The sequence below is a fragment of the Cervus elaphus genome, chromosome 20 (assembly GCF_910594005.1).
Source record: "Cervus elaphus chromosome 20, mCerEla1.1, whole genome shotgun sequence".
NCBI lineage: Eukaryota > Metazoa > Chordata > Mammalia > Artiodactyla > Cervidae > Cervus > Cervus elaphus.
The window spans coordinates 52,300,631-52,321,466 of NC_057834.1; the positions used below are offsets into that span (position 1 = coordinate 52,300,631).

At 36.0% G+C, this 20,836-nt stretch overlaps 2 protein-coding genes across 2 annotated transcripts in view; both read right to left on the reverse strand.

Annotated features, from left to right (window-relative positions):
• Positions 1-3,271: 3,271 nt before the first annotated feature.
• Positions 3,272-8,330, reverse strand: TSHB (thyroid stimulating hormone subunit beta). The gene is made up of 3 exons (XM_043877182.1): positions 8,289-8,330; positions 4,049-4,211; positions 3,272-3,609 (listed from the first exon to the last, which is right to left on the reverse strand). Exons 2-3 carry the CDS (start codon positions 4,208-4,210, stop codon positions 3,355-3,357), a joined length of 417 nt encoding a protein of 138 aa, XP_043733117.1. The 5' UTR covers position 4,211; positions 8,289-8,330; the 3' UTR covers positions 3,272-3,354.
• Positions 8,331-15,580: 7,250 nt separating this feature from the next.
• SYCP1 (synaptonemal complex protein 1) overlaps positions 15,581-20,836 on the reverse strand; it is a 146,404-nt gene continuing 141,148 nt past the window's right edge. The window contains exon 34 of the mRNA XM_043877177.1: positions 15,581-15,733. The gene's annotated coding sequence lies outside the window, so the exon portion shown is untranslated. The remainder of the gene's footprint in view (positions 15,734-20,836) is intronic.

Below are 20,836 nucleotides of genomic sequence, written 5' to 3' on the forward strand. Positions count from 1 at the left end.
GAAAACTATAAAACACTGATGAAAGAAATCAAAGATGACAAAAATAGATGGAGAAATATACCATGTTCATGGATCAGAAGAAACAATATAGTGAAAATGAGTATACTACCCAAAGCAATCTATAGATTCAATTAAATCCCTATCAAGCTACCAACAGTATTTTTCAGAGAACTAGAACAAATAATTTCACAATTTGTATGGAAATACAAAAAAACCTTGAATAGCCAAAGCAATCTTGAGAAAGAAGAATGGAACTGGAGGAATCAACCTGCCTGACTTCAAACTATACCACAAAGCTACAGTCATCAAAACAGTATGGTACTGGCACAAAGACAGAAATATAGATCAATGGAACAGAATAGAAAGCCCAGAGATAAATCTACGCACCTATGGACACCTTATCTTTGACAAAGGAGGCAGGAATATACAATGGAGAAAAAACAATCTCTTTAACAAGTGGTGCTGGGAAAACTGGTCAACCACTTGTAAAATAATGAAACTAGAACACTAACACCATACACAAAAATAAACTCAAAATGGATTAAAGATCTAAATGTAAGACCAGAGACTATAAAACTCCTAGAGGAAAACATAGGCAAAACACTCTCTGACATAAATCACAGCAGGATCCTCTATGACCCACCTCTCAGAGTAATGGAAATAAAAGCAAAAATAAACAAATGGGACCTAATGAAACTTAAAAGCTTTTGCACAACAAAGGAAACTATAAGCAAGGTGAAAAGACAGCCCTCAGATTGGGAGAAAATAATAGCAAATGAAGCAACTGACAAAGGATTGATCTCAAAAATATACAAGCATCTCATGCAGCTCAATTCCAGGAAAATAAATGACCCAATCAAAAAATGGGCCAAAGAACTAAACAGACATTTCTCCAAAGAAGACATACAGATGGCTAACAAACACATGAAAAGATGCTCCACATCACTCATTATCAGAGAAATGCAAACCAAAACCACAATGAGGTACCATCTCACGCCAGTTAGAATGGCTGCTATCAAAAAGTCTACAAACAATAAATGCTGGAGAGGGTGTGGAGAAAATGGAACCCTCTTACACTGTTGGTGGGAATGCAAACTAATACAGCCACTATGGAGAACAGTGTGGAGATTCCTTAAAAAACTGGAAATAGAACTGCCATATGACCCAGCAATCCCACTGCTGGGCATACACACCAAGGAAACCAGAATTGAAAGAGACACGTGTACCACAATGTTCATCACAGCACTGTTTACAATAGCCAGGACATGGAAGCAACTTAGACATCCATTGGCAGATGACTAGATAACAAAGCTGTGGTACATATACACAATGGAATATTACTCAGCCATTAAGAAGAATGCATTTGAATCAGTTCTAATGAGGTGGATGAAACTGGAGCTTATTATACAGAGTGAAGTAAGTCAGAAAGAAAAACACCAATACAGTATACTAATGCATATATATGGAATTTAGAAAGATGGTAGTGATGACCCTATATGCGAGACAACAAAAGAGACACAGATGTAAAAAACAGTCTTTTGGACTCTGTGGGAGAAGGCAAGGGTGGGATGATTTGAGAGTGTAGCATTGAAATGTGTATATTATCATATGTGAAGTGGATCGCTGGTCCAGGTTTGCTATATGAAACAGGGTGCTCAGGGCTGGTGCACAGGGATGACGCTGGGGGATGGGATGGGGAGGGAGGTGGGAGGGGGGTTCTGGATGGGGAACACATGTGCAACCATGGCTGATTCATGTCAATGTTTGGCAAAAACCACTACAATATTGTAAAATAATTAGCCTCCAATTAAAATAAATTAATTTTTTAAAAATGTCTTCTGAGCTGGACTATTTATAAGGGCTCTCTCTGAACCTCATAGCCTTTCCACATTTCAAGTTCTTGAAAAACATTTTTCAGATTCTGTGAAAGTCATATGTGATTAGTACCAGTTAGGTTTAAACATTAGACTTTTTACTCATTATTCAAATATCTGTATTCAACATACAGTATTCAGAGGGAATGTTATAATCCTGCAGCTTTAAGTGTTCATGTCATCAAGCAATATGAGAACCTGAAGACCCAGATTAATATTTGGAGTTCATCCTAATATCAACTTCAGATATTAAGGTAAGAATAATTTGGATTCCTGACCTTGCATATAAATGTACAATTACTGTGTCCTCATTGGTGGAGCATGGGTTTGGGTACTAATCCATCTGCACTGCCTTAGCATCCCCTCAGACACTGTCAGGTTGTAGGCATTTACATGATGCCCATGTTAATGCAACCAGTGACTGTGGGATATAGCAAAGACAACTGGCCCTGCTGACAATGGTTTTCACACAGTGGCAAATTCTTTATCCAGAATTTGGATAGAGAGAAATGGAAAATACAGGATTAGTCGTCCTTCTGAGGTCAAGTCTACAAGGGACTAGGTCTGTCACTTCACACTGCTCTTGAAACCAAACTCTCATGAAAGAGTACTTAAGAAAGGAAAAGAAAAACAAAACACTTGCTAAGCAAATTTACTGGAAAACAGTGTTTCCATATTGAAGGTTTAGGTTAGAATTTAAGATGATTCCTCTCAATGAAATCCCTTCACACTCTACCACTATTCCTAAAATCTTTCATAATTATACTAGTTTTTCATGACATCAAAACCCCAAACAGCATAAGTTGCTGAAAAATGTCTCAAATTACCTGAAAGACTACAAAGGATTTAGACTTCTACATGTAAAATGATCGTGGCCTCTTATCTAGGCTTTTGGAGTATAGCTTTCATAAGTCAGTAGGCCCACCAGAGTAATTAAATAGATTAGAATATACTGTTTACTGAGTTTTGGTGAAGTTTTATCTTGTGGCTTTGAATGACAGGATAAAGTACCATATTGCAAATTTCACATATTCCTTACCCTTCCCCTCTGCTTCAGTCTTGTTTCAGCCTTTGGAAGTAGGTGTCTCCAGTACACTGATGCCATGTGTTACTTCAGGGGCTGATCACATTACTCTGTAGCTTTCCCATATTCATTTTCTATTAATAGGCTAAGACGAAGCTCATGGCCCTCTGTTAAAAGAGTCTACTTAAGACTGGCTTTCATTAGTAATTCATGTCCCTGTTCTTCATTTTACCACTCTGCCCTTTCATGTGTAAATCATTCTTCATATGAGCTGGAAATGCTCTTTCACTCCCCTTTTCTTCTAAAGCCCTTAAGCTCTCTAATGCATGAACGGGTAGGATATGGATGAAATAGTACTCAAAAGTACACAAGGTGTTGTGAAATATGTCAATATTTTATTAGTTTTATTCCAGGTAAATACATTTAACCAAATTGCAAATTACATTACTATTAAAATTAGATAGAAAATCCCACCACATAGGACTTCTGAGGTTTGGTACAGTAGTTTGTTTTGATGGCCTCATGTATACAATCACTATAGTCAGTATTACACTTGCCACACTTACAGCTTATAGCTACAGGGTAGGAGAAATAAGGAGTAACATGGCGTGGGCATCCTGGTATTTCTGCAGTCTTGTACATGAAGTCTCTGTATGTACAGACATCCTGAGACAGGGCATATTTGGGAAGAAACAGCTTGCCGTTGACATCCTGAGGAAAGAATTTAAAAGGAGCATAATGTGATAGGACTTTAGAAAATATGTAGTCATGGAAACAGGTAAAAATTAATTAACTTATATTCATCATAAATAGGACTGGAGGAGGATTCTTTAGTTCCATTTCCCAATGCCAACTCAATATATCCACACTAAATCCCATAGAGATAAAAGTGACACTCCCTCTCTCTCATCTTATATCATGTGACCAATATGCCATTTAAATAAATTTTGGAAGTAAAACTATTATAAACAGTTATGTGTCCACTGTGCTGAGTATACACTGTAACCTGTGCACTCTACCTCTACAGAGCCAAGAAGCATTAGATTTTGGAAATCAGGTTGTGGTTTATCTCATTTTCTTTCTGGATAGAAAAGGACTGGGTCTAGGTTTATCTAATTTTCAGCTAAAAGAACTGAAATGAACTACGTACCCGTGTCATACAATATCCAGCACAGATGGTGGTGTTGATGGTTAGGCAGTAAGCACATTCTTTCCTTTCAACATGCATAGTATACTCAGTTGGAATACAAAAAGACATTGCTTGTCCACATGCAAGGCCAAAAATCATGGACATCAGGAAGATAGCAGTCATGCTAAATCAAAGATAAGATTAAGATATTACATGTATCCTTTAGAACATTCAGAAGGGACATTTGGAAAGTGCTATAATGTGTATGTGTGTGTGTATAAATATATGTATTTATTGAATACCTACATTGTCTTAGACCCTATATTAGTGTTTTTTAATAGTTAATTTTCTCAATAACCTTTCTGTGCACACTTAGATGTGGCTATGATCCATGTACCCCATCATGACAAAGCTTACAGAGTGAAAGTCCTGCTTGCAAGTACCACTTAGATCCAGTGAAATGGCGAGCCTGAAACACTACAACAGAAAAGTAGCAGGGACATACAGTCAACTAAGTACAAAATAATTCATTCATTGGAAACAATCGAAATACCTGCCTTTATCATTATAAGAGGTGAGTTAATAGGCTTCAGTAAGGGCTTTCCCAGAAATGTGCTTTTCTAAAAACTTTGGTTCAATAACTTAAAAGGCCAACAAACTGGTCATAATAAGAAAGGGCAAAGAAATCAAGGAAGTGAATGATCAAACTTGAGTATCAGCTCAATGCAAATAATCTTGTGTATGACTCTACCCAATGTCTGTCATGAAAGACAAGGCTAGAGAAAGTCCAAAAAAGGTCAACTAAAATTACACTGGTGTTAAGGGGCTAAACCCAGCAATTAAAAAACCCCTCTTCTCAACCCTTAGGATATTCCTTTAAAGTTGAAAGAAATAGAGTTGAAAAAATAAAATCATTTTACTTGAAGTTGTATGGAACTCATTATCTTAAAAAGATTATGGAGGCAAAAAAAATAGGTTGACACAATGAGAGTAACACAATCAAGGATGACAGGTCCACTGTAGGTTAGCCAGGAAAGTAAAATAAGTTTTGGCTGCATGGAAGACATCAGAGGATTCTCAACCTCTGCAACTTAATCTCCCCTTTTAAAATCATTCATAAATGATTCACTGAGCACCTGAACAAAGAGGTATGATTTCAGGCCCTAAATAATGAGAGCCCTCTGATGAACAGTGTGTTCACTATCAACTGGGCATTGTAATGAGCTGGATAATGTTATGACTTATTTAAGTTTTGCCACTGAGAGGGGATAATCAAGTTTGAGACTTTTGGATGTAAGTTGATCACTTCAAAGATTAAGAAGATTTTTTTCATCTTATAAATACTGTACAGTTGGTTTGGCATATTTGGATTCTTTACCTTCTCAAGGACCATAGTCAGAAAAGAAAATACATATCTTCATGGAATAGCTTTGAATACAAACTTGTTTTATCATTTTATTAAATAAATTATAATTCATTAAACATTGTTATTCAATCAAGAAGACTGTATCAAGATTTTTCTCAATTTTTCCTCAAATCTATCAATTATATTCCAATAGCATCTTTAAACTGCATACACTAAAACTTCCATTAATTGAAATCTCATGGACTCAGCCTCAGTTAACAAGTTAAAGAATTTTTGTCTTTAATTAACTTAACTCATAAGAAAAAAATGAAACCACATTCAACAAGCTACCAGGTATTTTAAATGTCAACTTCCAGAGATTAGTGGCCATTTCAACCAGTCTTCTATTTGCAGAATGAGAACTGCAGATGAATTAGACAAATATATATTGAGCATTTTAACTAGGCACTGAGAGACACAAAATGGATGTTATAGTCTTTGACCTCAAAGGCTGACAGTCTAGTGAAAGAGATACCTATGAACACTAATTAAGAAAAATACCTATTGTTTAACTGATAACACCATGTGTTGGTAATGATTTTGAGTAAATAGAACCTTCATATGCTGTTGGTGGGATGGTAAAATGATACACAAAAATATTTTGAAAATCAGTTTGACAGTTTCTTATAAAATTACACATATACTTAACTGATGACCCAGCAATTCTACTCTTAGATATCCACTCAAGATAAATAAGAAAAAATGTTTACAAAAAGTAGTTAGTGTTTTAAGTGCTCAGAGACTTGAAACTATGACTCTGACACCACAGTAATGAAAGACTTTTTCTATATAGACAAGGAAGTGAACTAACCCATTAAAAAGTGTTTTCTGGTAAATACTTTCAAATAAAATTTGCATATTCTTGGTATGAAATATCAAGAAACAAAATTACAGACATTTTGTACAGCAAAAGAACAGAGTGAAAGCACAAGAGCAAAATTACAAAAGATCAGAGCAAAATTACAAGAATTCCTGGCTCATAGAGTCTGGTTTTCTCAGTGCTTCACAAATGTGAGCTCCCTCTATGGTAGAGTTGGTTCCGTTATTTTAGAGCCACAGACTTAGAGAATCCTCTGAAGGATCTTTAAAGTATTGACTGAGTAAATGACATAAAATACTCACACATCATGATCATACGGTTCTTGCCCATTTAGCCAGTCAACCATTGGATTTTTGCCATAGGAAATAATTAATATCACGTATTTTAACTTTTAGGCATATGATCTATATAAAATAGATATGTGCTAACCTATGATGAGAATATTGGTTCTGAGGGTAAGGAACAGATTTCAAGATCTCCCATAGATCTATGAGAAATCAACTAAAATATTGAATCTGTCTGGCCTAATTTCCCCATCTGCAAAGCAGAAAGAGACAAGTACATTTGATCCTTTTTGAAACTGTAGAATTTTTAAAAAACAGTCTTGGAACTTTTACTCATTGTTGTCATATCCATTATGGACACTCTAAATTGTCTTGAAGTTTCTCTTTTAAATGTAAAACTCCAAGCTAACAAAAGAAAAATTAAAAGTGCTGAATCATCTTTGCTATATAACAGTAAATAAAGTAAGAATTATTCTTTCTCCTTTATTGCAAATAGTAAAACTTCACCCAAAGAATTTTTCTGGGCCTTAATTTCTTCAGCTGTAAAAAAACACTGAAACCTAGAAGATGATAAGGAAGGACTTTTCAGCACAAACAGAGTATGATTCTATGTGATAAATTAGTGTCAGGTCCCTGGTTTAATAGTGATCTAAAATTATGCTTCCAGATTTTATTGCAATTGTGTGTAACTAAGAATTCAAGAAATTTGTGCTTTCATTTTTCCATATACTCCTTCCTAAAACCATAATAAGAATAAAACAATACATGTGAAGCACTTGGAATGCTACAGAAGACTATGTAACTATATAACATTCAGTATATAAATCAGTGTTAGTTAATACCTCCTTGTAAGACCTGCCACAATTTCTCCTGTGTCCTCACCTGGATTCTCAACCTCTGCAACTTAATACCCTCTTTTAAAACTATTCATAAATGATTTATTGAGCACCTAAACACAGAGGCATGATTTCAGGCACAAATTTTGAGATGCACTTTTCAGTGCCATGATCATCTACACTTGCAACATTTTTCCTGATTCCAAGATATCCTCTTTCCTTTGTCCCCTACCCAACCTTTTTTCTCATCTTTTTGTTCTTACTACCTTTATTCTAAGCATATTTCTCTCTATTCTTCTAGTTTCTTTCACCAATCTTTTCTCTTCAAATCCCTTACTGTGCTGTGAAAAGAATCAATTGCCCACCCTGTGAACATTCCAGGAATTAGCCTAAAGCAATATATTTTTCTAGAGAGCAAAATGTACTATAAGGTATGTATGTGCTTTGGACACCATCCAAGGCGGGTTAGCTATAACTAAAATAATACAGAGTAAATTACCTCTGCAAGTACCCCAAACTGAATTTACTCCAGGTTTTCTCAGAAGTACATTATCATCAAAAATAATCATTAGTAATTTACAGGATTTAATACATATTCAATTGATTAAAACATTTAAATCAAATGTAAATATTAAGGGAAGGCCATGAATAGCAATCAGCCTTCATTAGGGAATTGACCAATTTTTCCTCTTCTTTGAAGTCAGTAGAAAATTTTCTTATCCTTACATATGTAGTTTATTCATCTTCACCCACCATTGAACAATTTTGGAGCAGTAATTAGGATTTCTAGAGCTTATCAAGGCAAATTATCACTCAGCATTTGCCATTTTTAAATAAATGCTAAAATGATGAAAATAAGAATAATTTAGAATAGCAACATTTCATTTCACAAATCCTTCTCAGGGTAGACACCTACCTTACTTTGCATTGGTGAGCTGATGCTGTAATGACCCAGACTAAAAACTCTTGGTTCATTTTATACCCTTCAGGATAATTCCTCTCTGATCCTCTTGTTTACATAATCACGTTTGAATTACTGCTTTCTTATCTGAAAATCACCTATTGAAAATTCATACTGAATCTCAAATAAAATGTGTTTAGACAAACATCTTCACATCTTCCTCTGGAAACTCTGACATTATTGTAGCATGAATTTTCCTTTTCTCCTATTTCAAAATAAAATTACCCTTATAAATACATCCTTTATTAATATTTATTAATATTAAAAAATATAAACAGAGAAGGAGAAAAAACAAATTCAAAACAAAACAAAACAAAACCCTTAATATAGTCTATGTCAGTCTTGGGAATGGAAATTTGGGGGAAACTTGATTGCCCCAAATTGTATCTAAATGCTCATTTAGAGATATATAAAATTATTGCTCATCTATAAAGCAAAGGCAACTTCTTTATGGCAATCCAGGACAATTGGTACATATCTTGCTGATTAAAATAGTTCAAAATATCTTAATTGTTTTTTCTTTAAATTTAAAACTTAATAAATAAAATTTACATGTAGGAAACAATAGTATTTAAGTAAATGGCCAAATATTTTGAGATCTCAAACTGATTGAGCTCAAATCCTGGCTCTGTCATTTACTAGCTATATGACATTAGCATGCTTGAGCTCTCTTTTATTTCCATTTCTTTGCCTGTTTAAAGGTAGTATCAGTGTTTGTGTAAAGCACTTAACACAGTGTCTGGCATATAATAAGTGCTCAATAAATAGTTGTTGCTGTTATTGTTGTGGTGGTGGTGCAGTTACTAAGTCATGTCCAACTCTTTGCCACCCCATGGACTGCAGCACATCAGGCCCCCCTGTCCTCCATTATCTCCCAGAGTTTGTTCAAACTCATATTCATTGAGTCAATGATGCTATCTAACCATATCATCCTCTGCTGCCCTCTTCTCCTTTTGCTTTCAATTTTTACAAACACCAAGGGTCTTTTCAAATGAGTCAGCCCCGCCCCCCAAAAAAATGAGTCAGCTCTTTACATCAGGTGGCCAAATATTGGAGATTCAGCTTCAGCATCAGTCCTTTCAATGAATATTCAGGGTTGATTTCCTTTAGAATTGACCAGTTGATCTTGCAGTTCATGGGACTCTATAGTCTTCTCCAACACCACAATTCGAAAGCATCAGTTCTTTGGTGCTCAGCCTTCTTTATGATCCAGCTCACATCTGTACATGACTACTAGAAAAACCATAGCTTTGACTATATGTACCTTTGTTGGCAAAGTGATGTCTCTGCTTTTTAATATGCTGGCTAGGTTTGCCATAGCTTTCCTTCCAAGAAGCAAGTGTCTTTTAATTTCATGGCTGCAGTTACCATCTGCAGTGATTTTGGAGCCCAAGAAAATAAAGACTCTCACTGTTTCCATTTTTTTCCCTTCTATTTGCCATTAAATGATGGGACTGAATGCCATGGTCTTAGTTTTTTAATACTGAGTTTCAAGCCAGCTTTTTCACTCTCTTTTGCCCTCATCAAGAGGCTCTTTAGGTCCTCTTCCCTTTCTGCCATTAGAGTAGTATCATCTGCATATGGTTGATATTTCTCCCAACAATCTTAATCCACCTTGTGATTGATCCAGCCTGGCACTAAATGTGAGGTAAGGGCTTCCCAGGTGACTCAGTGGTAAAGAATCTGCCTGCCAATGCAGGTTCAGTCCCTGGGTCAGGAAGATCCCCTGGAGAAGGAAATGGCAACCCACTCCAGTATTCTTGCCTGAAAAATCCCATGAACATAGGAAACTGGCAGGCTACAGTCCATGGCAATGCAAAAGAGTTGGATGTGACTTAGTGACTAAACAACCACAATTTATAATAACTCAACATTTATTTATTTAAAAATATTTAGCTGCAGCACCTAGCACATATTTGTTGAATGCATAAATTTGTTGAATGCATAAATGGCTGAGGGAGTACCTGAATAAATAATTACTGAATCTTTGGAACCAAAATACACTTTTCTCCATTCCACAGCCATAACTCAGTTTTACCCCTTTATCCTGTTTGCCTCACTGTAACAAAAGCAATATGTCAACAGTTCAATGGACCATTATCTTATAGCACACACAAAAACTAATCCAAAATGGATTAAAGATTTGGATTTAAGACCTAAACTATAAAAGCTCTAGAAGAAAACACAGGCAATATACTCTTTGACATTGGTCTTAGCAATATCTTTCTGGATATGTCTCCTCAGACAAGGAAAACAAAAGCAAAAATAAACAAACAGTACTATATCAAACTAAAAAGCTTCTTCACATCAAAGGAGAAACCATCAACAAAACTAAAAGACAACTTACCAGATGGTAGAAGATACTTGCAAATCACATATCCGATGAGGAGTTAGTATCCAAAAAATATAAAGAACTCATACAAATCAACATCAGAAAAACAAACAACCAAATTAAAATATAAGCACAGAACCTGGATAGATATTTTTCCAAAGACATACAGATAGCCAACAGACACATGAAAACATGCCCAGCATCACTAATTAATAGGTAAATGCAAATCAGAACCACTGAGTTAGCATCTCATAACTATCAAAATGGCTATTATCATAAAGAGAAAAAAATTACAAGTCTTGGAGAGTATGTGGAGGAAAGGGAGCCCTCATACACTTGGTAGAAAGGTAAACTTGTGCAGCCACTATGAAAAACAATATGGTTAATTCCTCAAAAAAATTAAGAATACAACTATATGATCCATATATTTCACTTCTGGGTATTTATCTGAAGAGTACAAAGATACTAATTCAAAAAGATATATGCACCCTTATGTTCATGGCAGCATTATTCACAATAGCTAAGATATGGAAACAACCTAAAATGTCTATGAGTGGATGAATATATAAAGAAGATGGAAAACTACTCAGTCATAAAAAGATGAAATCTTGCCATTTGCAGCAACATGGATGTACCTTGAGGGTATTATGCTAAGTGAAATAAGTCAGGTGGAGAAAGACAAATAATATATGATTTCAATCATATGTGGACTATTTCAAAAATCAAAATAAATAAAACAATCAAAAACAAATAGATACAGAGGACAGATTGGTGGCTACCAGAGGAGAAAGAAGGTTGGTGAGAAAGCAAAATGGGTAAAGGGGGTCAATTGTATGGTGATGGATAGAAACTAGCCTCTTGGATAGAAAGGATAGAAACTAGCATACACTGTTATCTATTCAGAAGCTGAATTATAAAGTTGTACACATGAAGCATATAATGTTATAAGCTGTTACCTCAATAAAAAATATTATTCTATGTGAAAAAGCTTGACCAAAAAAAGTGCATGCCATATGATTGTTTATATAAAATTCTAGAAAATTCAAATTAATCATTAGAGCAAAAGCCAGTGATTATATGGGGATGGGGAAAGACAAGGAAGAACAGGAGACTGGGATGACAAAGGGGCACAGGAAAATTTTAGGGGTAACATGTACATATTTTTCGGGGTAATATGTTTTTCTTGATTATGATGATCTCACAGGATATACATATGCCAAAACCTATCAAATTGTACTCTTCAAATATATGCACAATTATGTTCTGTACCCCAAAAATTCATACACTGGCGTGCCAACCTCTAGTAACTTCGAATGTGACCTTATTTGGGAAATAGAGCATTGCAGAAGAAATTAGTTAAGATGAAGTGGGTTAGGTCTCTAAAACAATACCATTTGGTATCCTTATAAAAAGGGGACATTTGGACACAGACATAGGAGCCGGGAGAATGCAATGTGATGATTAAAGTTCCTTGCCACAAGGAGCTACCAGAAACTAGGACATCGGCCTAGAACAGATCCCTTCCCAGCACCTTCAGAGTGGCATGACCCTCCCCTACCAATATTTTACCTTGGACTTCTAACCCCTAGAATTATGAGACAAGAAATTTTTGATGTTTAAGCCATTCAGTTGTCATGCTTTTTTATAACAGCCCTAAGAAACTAATACATGCAGTAAATTGTATTTCATATAAGTGTTAGTCATTCAGTCTTGTCTGATTCTTTGCCACCCCATGGACTGTGACTGTGTAGCCCTCCAGGCTCCTCTGTCCATGGAATTCTCTGGGCAAGAATATTGGAGTGGATTGCCATTTCCTCCTCCAGGGGATCTTTCTGACCCAGGAATTGAACCCAGATCTCCTGCATTGCAGACAGATTCTTTACCATCTGAGCCACCAGGGAAAGCCCATAATTTATAGATTGCTGCAATGTTCGCCTTGCTCATGCTCAGTCCTGTCCACCTCTTTGCAACTCTTTGGACTGTAGCCCACCAGGCTCCTCTGTCCATGAGATTTTTCAGGCAAGAATACTGGAATGGGTTGCCATTCCCTTCTCCAGGGGATCTTCCTGACCCAGGAACCAAACTCATGTCTCCTGTGTCTCCTGCATCACAGGCAATTCTTTACCTGCTGAAACAAATCTGCCTGCAATGCAGGAGACACAGGAGACATGGGTTTGGCCCCCGGGTCAGGAAGATCCCCTGGAGAAGGGAATGGCTACCTACACCAGTACTCTTGCCTGAAGAGTTCTATGGATAGAGGAACCTGGCGGGTTACAGTCCACGGGGTTGCAAAGAGTCAGACATGACTGAGTGACTAACAGTTAATTGCATGTCAATCAAAGCCCCAACAAAGCTGTTTTTAAAATTCCAGTAGATAAAAATAGTCTGTGCCTACTTATCTGGATACATGTTGTATTACTTTTTCACTCTTCACTCTTCCTTTTACTATACTCTTTTGAACATTCTAAACTTTTCTTGCAGCAGGGCTTTCCATTTGCTGTTTGCTCATTATGAAGAGCCCTTTCACCATATCTCCAAATGGCTTCCTCATTATTTCCCCGGAAAAGGTTTCCTTGACAACCAAATGTACTGTCTCACACTAGCCCCATCACTTTTTATCCTACCCTCTCATACTTTCTTCATAGCATTTATAAGCTTCTGATGTTATATTATTTGCTTACATGTTTTTCTCTGTTTCTCCCTTTCCAAATAGAATATAAGCACCATAAATGGAGGGGCTTATCTGTCATGGTCATCACTGTATCCTCAGAGATCAAACCAGACTATTGTAAACATGATATGTTCAATAAATATTTATTGAATGCATAAGTGAACATATAGATGCTAATCTCAGAGTGTATAATTTGGTGCATAGAGAGGTTATTAACTGCTTCAGTGTTCTATAGATAGTTACAGGCAAAGCCAGGCTGAAGTCCAAGTCTCCTAATATCTTTTTTATTACATTAAAATTTTAACTCACTTTCAAAGGTGAAAAAAAAAAGCCATTCACAATTAGTTTAACAGAGGAGTGACATTGGAATATGGATCAGAGTTACTAATACTTTCCCCACCGCAAAGAGTAGGTGCTTTTCTACCTTGCAATATGCTCTAGTTCCATAAAATTCTAAAATCCTATGCAACAGATACTTTTTTAAACATCAGTTTATTCATCTGAACTCTGAGATATCTATAAGCGTCAAATTACAATAGCCTGCAATTTGAAACAAAATCTGTTTATTAAACTCCTTTTAATGCTCTTTTCTTAAACAACACAGATAATTGATAGCAAGTAGAGCTGGACCTAATGGGCATATTGATCATTTTATTATCTTGGAGCTCCGAAGTGAAGAGACAATTTTGATTTAATATGTATAAAAATTACGTCAATTTGCTGCTCTCTTTTGGTAACCAGTTAAAGCCTCTAATATGTCAGATTTATATGAATTTATACAAACTTGTTCCATCCATTTGAAAACATTTTTAAAATTAAGGTCATCTATAAATGTTAATAGGAATTGCTAATGTTTTCTGTAATAAAATTTGTAGAGTCATATAGTCAGATCAGTATCAATTTTTCTTTCCTATATATCAAAACTCATTTCCCTAACCCTTAGTATAATATCTTTCATTCTATTTTTGTTACTTTATATAACCTCTTGGTAATTAGATATTATTTCTCTGGCTGAATAATATGAGCAGTATTAACTGTACTCACAATAACACGTGTAACCACTTCTCAGCAACTAATCAACAATATGTTATGAATCTCACCAAAAAGTATTTTAACTTTTCTCATCTTTGTTTAGTAGACCTTTTTCTTTAAAAGGAATTCATAGTATTGTTATCTGTGAAAATCAATAAAAGATTGTTAGCAAATTAGTCTGTGTAGCTAAGGACTAATAAACTAATAATATAGTTAACTTCCTTCACTACACATGTGTAAAAAATAATTGAAGTGAAAGAAGCTAGACACAAAAAAATCACATATGACATGATTCCATATATTTGAAATATACAGAATAGGTAAATTCAAAGAGATAGAAAGCAGACTGGTGGCTACCAGGAGCTGGGGGAGTGGAAAATGGGGAATAACAGCTTAGAGGGTAATTAAATGATTTGGAACTAGATAAAGGTAGTGTTTGCACAACACTGTGAATATATTAAATGCCACAGAACTGTTCATTTTGAAATGTGTATTCAGTTATAATAAAGAAATATTGCCATTTGCAGCAACATAGATGGACCTAGAAAAAGACAAAAATATGATATAACTTACATGTGGAATCTAAAAATAACACAAACAATACAAATAATGTCAAGATGCAAAAATTCTTCACAAGAATTTTAGAAATCAAATTCAATAATATATAAAAAAGGATAATATGTATGACTAAGTGAGATTTATACCAGGAATACAAAGTCGATTTAACACTCAAAAGTCAATTAATGTAACTCACCATGTCAAGAGACTAAAAGCAAAATATCAGTTATTAATCTCAAAACACGTGGAAAAATTTTTGAGAAAATTCATCATTCATTCATTCATGATAAAAATTTCCAGCAAACTAGTAATATAATGAACTTCTTCAACCTGCTAAAAGATATCTATTAATAACATCATCAGTTCAGTTCAGTCGCTCAGTCATGTCTGACTCTGTGACCCCATGAACCGCAGCACACCAGGCCTCCCTGTCCATCACCAACTCCTGGAGTCCACCCAAACCCATGTCCATTGAGTCAGTGATGCCATCCAACGATCTCATCCTCTGTCATCCCCTTCTCCTCCTGCCCTCCATCTTTCCCAGCATCAGGGTCTTTTCAAATGAGTCAGCTCTTCACATCACGTGGCCAAAGTATTGGCATTTCAGCTTCAACATCAGTCCTCCCAGTGAACACCTAGGACTGATCTCCTTTAGGATGGACTGGTTAGATCTCCTTGCAGTCCAAGGGACTCTCAAGAGTCTTCTCCAACACCACAGTGTCATACTTAAGGTGAAATAACTGGGGAAAAGGCAAGGATGTCCACTCTCACCATGTGAGTATACAATGTAGCACCAAAAATATTAGCCTGTGTAACAATACAATAAAAAGAAAAAAAACATAGAGTTTGATAAAGTAAAAATTTCTTTATCCACAGGTGACATTGACCATCTATGCAGAAAATATAAGGATTTTTATAAGGAATATACAAAAATGCTATAAGAACTAGTAAGCAGATTTATAAAGGTCACAGGAATCAAGTTCATTAGACAAAAATTTCCACCTCCCTTGGCATCCCTACCTTCCTTCTGCCACAGGGTGTCTGGAAGGTCAGACTATGTTACACTCATGCTCTCTTTCTGGGTCCTGGGCACCAGAGATGGTTACTACTAGGGGGACATCCTCAGGTTCATCTACTTGCTGGTCTGCCAGTTAGCCTGCTTTGACTCCCATGTACCACAAACCATTCCATGAGTCCTCCAAAGCAAATGCAGCTCTTAGTGAGGCAAAGAATACCTGAATCAGTAGAGCTGGCACCAAAATACCAGTGTTCCAATCCAACCTGGTCTTTAATAGACTGTGGTCACCAATTACTGACCAAAGCTGCCTTGGGTGGCCCTAACATGTTCATTTGTAGGAACTACAGCCTCCAGGTTAACTTCTGTTTTTAAAGGAACTGGAATAAGCAGGTGGGTAATAATAATGGCTGGCTTCCCTGGTGGCTCAGTGGTAAAGAATCCATCTGCCAATGCCTGTCTAATGCAGGAGACATGGGTTCAACCCCTGGGTTGGAAAGATTCCCTGAAGAAGGAAATGGCAACCCACTCCAGTATTCTTGCATGAGAAATCCCAAGGACAGAGGAGCCTGGTGGGCTACAGTCCACGGGGTCACGATGAGTTGGACATGACTTAGTGACTAAACAACAACAATAATAATAGCTATCACAGGCACCAGCTTGGCAATATAGGTTCTCCTGATATATCAGGTACTCCCAGGTCAGGAAAGAGGCTTCTGAGGATGGAGAGAATCCACAGGGCCAGTCTAGGGCTAGGGAACATCTAAAGTACAAGTCCTACTTTTTCATTGTTGAATTTTCACCTTCATGCAGTGAACCAAATTAATTAAAACCTAGTGAAGGCCCACCTGTCATGGGCATTCATAACATTGATTCCATTAACAAAAATTAGAGATAATAATTATTAGCACTTGCTTTGTGCTAGACACCTTTCAAAATGTCTGTTAACTCATCTTCCCTATTTATAATTATCACCATTTAACAGCCCAGAAAGCTGAGCCACAGAGACGTTATTCTGAACTTGAATGGCAGAGCTAGGACTCCAAACTGAGTCAGCCAAACAAACCCCATACTTTTCACATACACATCATATCCCCGGTGGTTGAAGTAGTAGTTTTGACTTAATTAAACATGATTATCCAATAAACTATATTTGCTATTTAGAGAAACCCTGATGGCTCAGCAGTAAAGAATCAACTTGCAATGCAGGAGACACAGGTTCAATCCCAGGGTCAGGAAGTTCTCCTGGAGGAGAAAATGGCAACCCACTTCATTATTTTTGCCTGGAAAATCCCATGGACAGAGGAGCCTGGCGGGTTAATCCAAAGGGTCACAAAGAGTTGGACATGACTGAGCATGCATATTTGCTATTTAGGTGATAAATAGAATGTGCAAAAATCTCAGATACTATTATAAGAGCTAGAAAACCTTAAATGTAATAGTTGTTAATCTGGTATGTTGAGAGAGGATTTGGCACTATGAACAATTTGTTGTCATTCAGTCACTCAGTCATGTCCAACTGTTTGCAACCCCATGGACTGCAGTATGCCAGGCTTCCTTGTCCTTCACCATCTCCCGGAGCTTGATGAAACTCATGTCACTGAGTCGGTGATACCATCTAACCATCTCATCCTCTGTTGTCCCCTTCTCCTGCCTTCAATCTTTCCTAGCATGAGGGTCTTTTCAACTGAGTCAGCTCTTCACATCAGGTGGCCAAAGTATTGGAGCTTCAGCTTCAGCATCAGTCCTTCCAATGAATATTCAGGACTGATTTCCTTCATAATTGACTGGACTGATCTCTTTGCAGTCTAAGAGACTCTCAAGAGTCTTCTCCAACACCACAGTTCAAAAGCATCAATTCTTTGGTGCTCAGCTTTCTTTATGGTCCACTTCTCACATCCACTGATGACTACTGGAACAATATTGTTGACTATGAACAATACTGTTGACAAATAAATTCTCTACTCTTTGAGACTACATCATTTAATGACTATCAATTTACTGGAAAAGTCACTGAAAAAAAATTGATGCATTATCCTTTGAAAAATCATAGTTCAGACACAGGCTTAACAATAGACAGCCTCATCAAGCAAGTATCACAACAATAATTTTTAAATTAAAATTAATTTGAAAATTATTAGAATAATTAGATGATCTGCACCACAGTTTTATCACTGGTTTTTTGTTTTTTGGGGTTTTTTTGGCTGCACTGCACAGCATGTGGGATCCATCCCATGGATGGAACCTGCGCTCTCTGCAGTGGAAGCATATGGTCTCAACCACTGGACTACCGGGGAAGTCCAGCAACATCTATTAAAATTTCAAATATATAGCCCCATAGACCCATGAACTCCAAGCTAATAATTTATCCTATAGAAATGTTCACAGTGCATAAAACTGGAAACAAAGAGAAATCCCATTACATCAGTTAAGATAGAATAAGTTATGCCAACAATAACAAACAACCTTAAACTCACAAGAGCTTAACACCACAAAGACTTATTTCTTATTCATACTACATGACCGTGATGGGCTAATCAGAAAACCTAATTCCATGTAATTTTCACTTACAGACCTAGGATGACAGAGGTTTCGTCATTTATATCACAAATTGCTGCAGCAGGAGGAAGAATGTAACAGAGGGTCTCGTGTTATTAACCAAATACTCTGGCACAGAAGTAATGAATGCATATCACTCCTACCTAAAATTGATTGTCCAGAACTTATCATAAAGCCTTACCAAAGTGAGAGGGAAAGTATAATTTTCTCATGTGTCTGGCAAGAAATAAGAACTGGATATACCTGATCATAAGTCTCTATCATACTTGAGTAGATAAACAGCTGAATTATGGTTCATCCATGAAATATTACTCAGCAATTTAAAAGAATGAATTGGAACTATATCATGTTTTGGAGAGATCTCCATGAGAAAATGAATTAGTAAAGCAAAACTCTGAAAAGTACACATTATCTCATTTTTATAAATTAGTGGGGAACCCTGCTGTATACAGAGGAAGAAAGATGGGGGAAAAGAAAGCAGAAGGGTAAAATGAGGCACTAAGAATTTATATGATTATATTTAGGCACTGATGTAGGTTATACATATGAAAATAGAAACTAAGTCATTTTTATCTTTTCCTTATAATTTTGACTGCTTTTATAGGCCTCAAAACACTGATCTATTGAAATTAAATGAAGTTTTCACTTCCCCCCAGCTCTAAACTCTATGATTTCATAACTTAAATAATAAATCTTATCTATCTCTGTCATTTCCTATTTCTAACCCACAGTTACCTGCTACCGATTAAAGTTCTTGATGTACTACTACAGCCTGTTGACTATTAATTACACTGAATTCAGGTTGCCTGAACTATGAATAATTTATTTCTAACCTTTATATCAACCAAAGCAGCTTCCTCTTTTACATCATTAATTTACATTTACTTGAAATAGGAGACATTTTATTACTGCTTAAGTAATCAAGTTAGGATATTTTTCTTAGGAAAGGTATTAGATCTAATCTAAAAGCCTATAACTTAAACTTTCAGTCTAAGAAATTTTCCTATCTCTCACTTAGACTATTTCAATATCGTCAAAAACCTCACTTGTACTGATTTACATTATCTAATGATCTTTCTAAAACAAAGATCTTTTTCAAGTAGGGGAATATATGATAGACTTGGAAACCATATACTTTATATTCCTTTGTAAAATTTTAAAATATATTTTAAGTAATAAAGTCTTATTTTCCTTGCTTAACCATCTTCCATAAAAAAAAAAAGTCCAAGCTTTGCAACATAATATACAACATCCTATATGAAGAGACCATGGTCTGGGTCTACTAAATACTCTTCATCATTCATATTACATTGTATGTATTACTATTTCTTCCACTTTGATTTCTTCTTGTCCTTATACACCTGTAGAATTTCTATTTATGTCCAAAATCCATCTCTTCCAGAAGGACTTCTCTGAAGTGAAGACGTGAAATTATCCTGTATGTCTCTGTATCTTTCGTACTTATATTCATTTGTTTACACTTTTCTTTTTGCTACTTTTGCTACTGCAAAAGTCACTGAGAGTAGGTACTCTGTATCATATAGACAATTCCCAATCCAACTATTTATTCTATACTTTCAAGTATTACTACTCAGAAGTATATGACACAGAATAATCCTTTCCTGAATCACTTTGTTCTATCATCATTTACACTTCATCTGTCTCCCTTATTGGTCTTTAGAGCAACTTCTCTATTGCTTGACAATGTCCCAGTAACCCCAAGGCTCAGTACTAACTCCTTTCCCTTCTATAACTACACACTATCTGTAAAGAGAGTGCATTCAGTTCTGTGCTTTAAATGGTATATTTATGCCAATGGTTACTAAATACTGACTCTTCTGGAAAACTCGAGATTCATTTGTCCAGTGACACTCTTAACATCTCCACTTAGACATCTAAGCTATCTCAAATATTACATGGTCCAGAACAGAACTTCAAAACCCAGTCTTTCACTTTTCCTTTCTTTCACCTCATCCTTACTTCCAACCAAACTGTCAGCACTGACAGCATATCTTTTTGGTTCCACTATCAAAATATATCCAAAATATTAACCTTTGAGTACTACACCCTTGCTCAGTTTAGTATGGCTAATATATGCTCTTTTTACAGCCCAAATTTGGCTGAGGCTCCCTCAGCCCATGCTTCTGATGGAGCATATGGCCTGTAGACACATTAAGGTACCCATTTTTGCTTCAGACAAAGCTTACATACCATTCACTTAAGATCCAGAACCTGTCACCTATTTCTGTAAAAAATTTTATAAGCTAATTATATAATGTTTAATATCTTTTTAAAAAGTGAGTGCAGTTTAGATGTTATTATAAGAAGGTTTTTGT

Bases quoted from the DNA above. Each gene is read 5' to 3' on its own strand.
- TSHB (XM_043877182.1), bottom strand. From the start codon at position 4,210: ATGACTGCTATCTTCCTGATGTCCATGATTTTTGGCCTTGCATGTGGA. The intron at 3,610-4,048 runs GTACGTAGTTCA...TTCTTTCCTCAG, and splicing joins CTGGATATTGTATGACACGG to GATGTCAACGGCAAGCTGTT.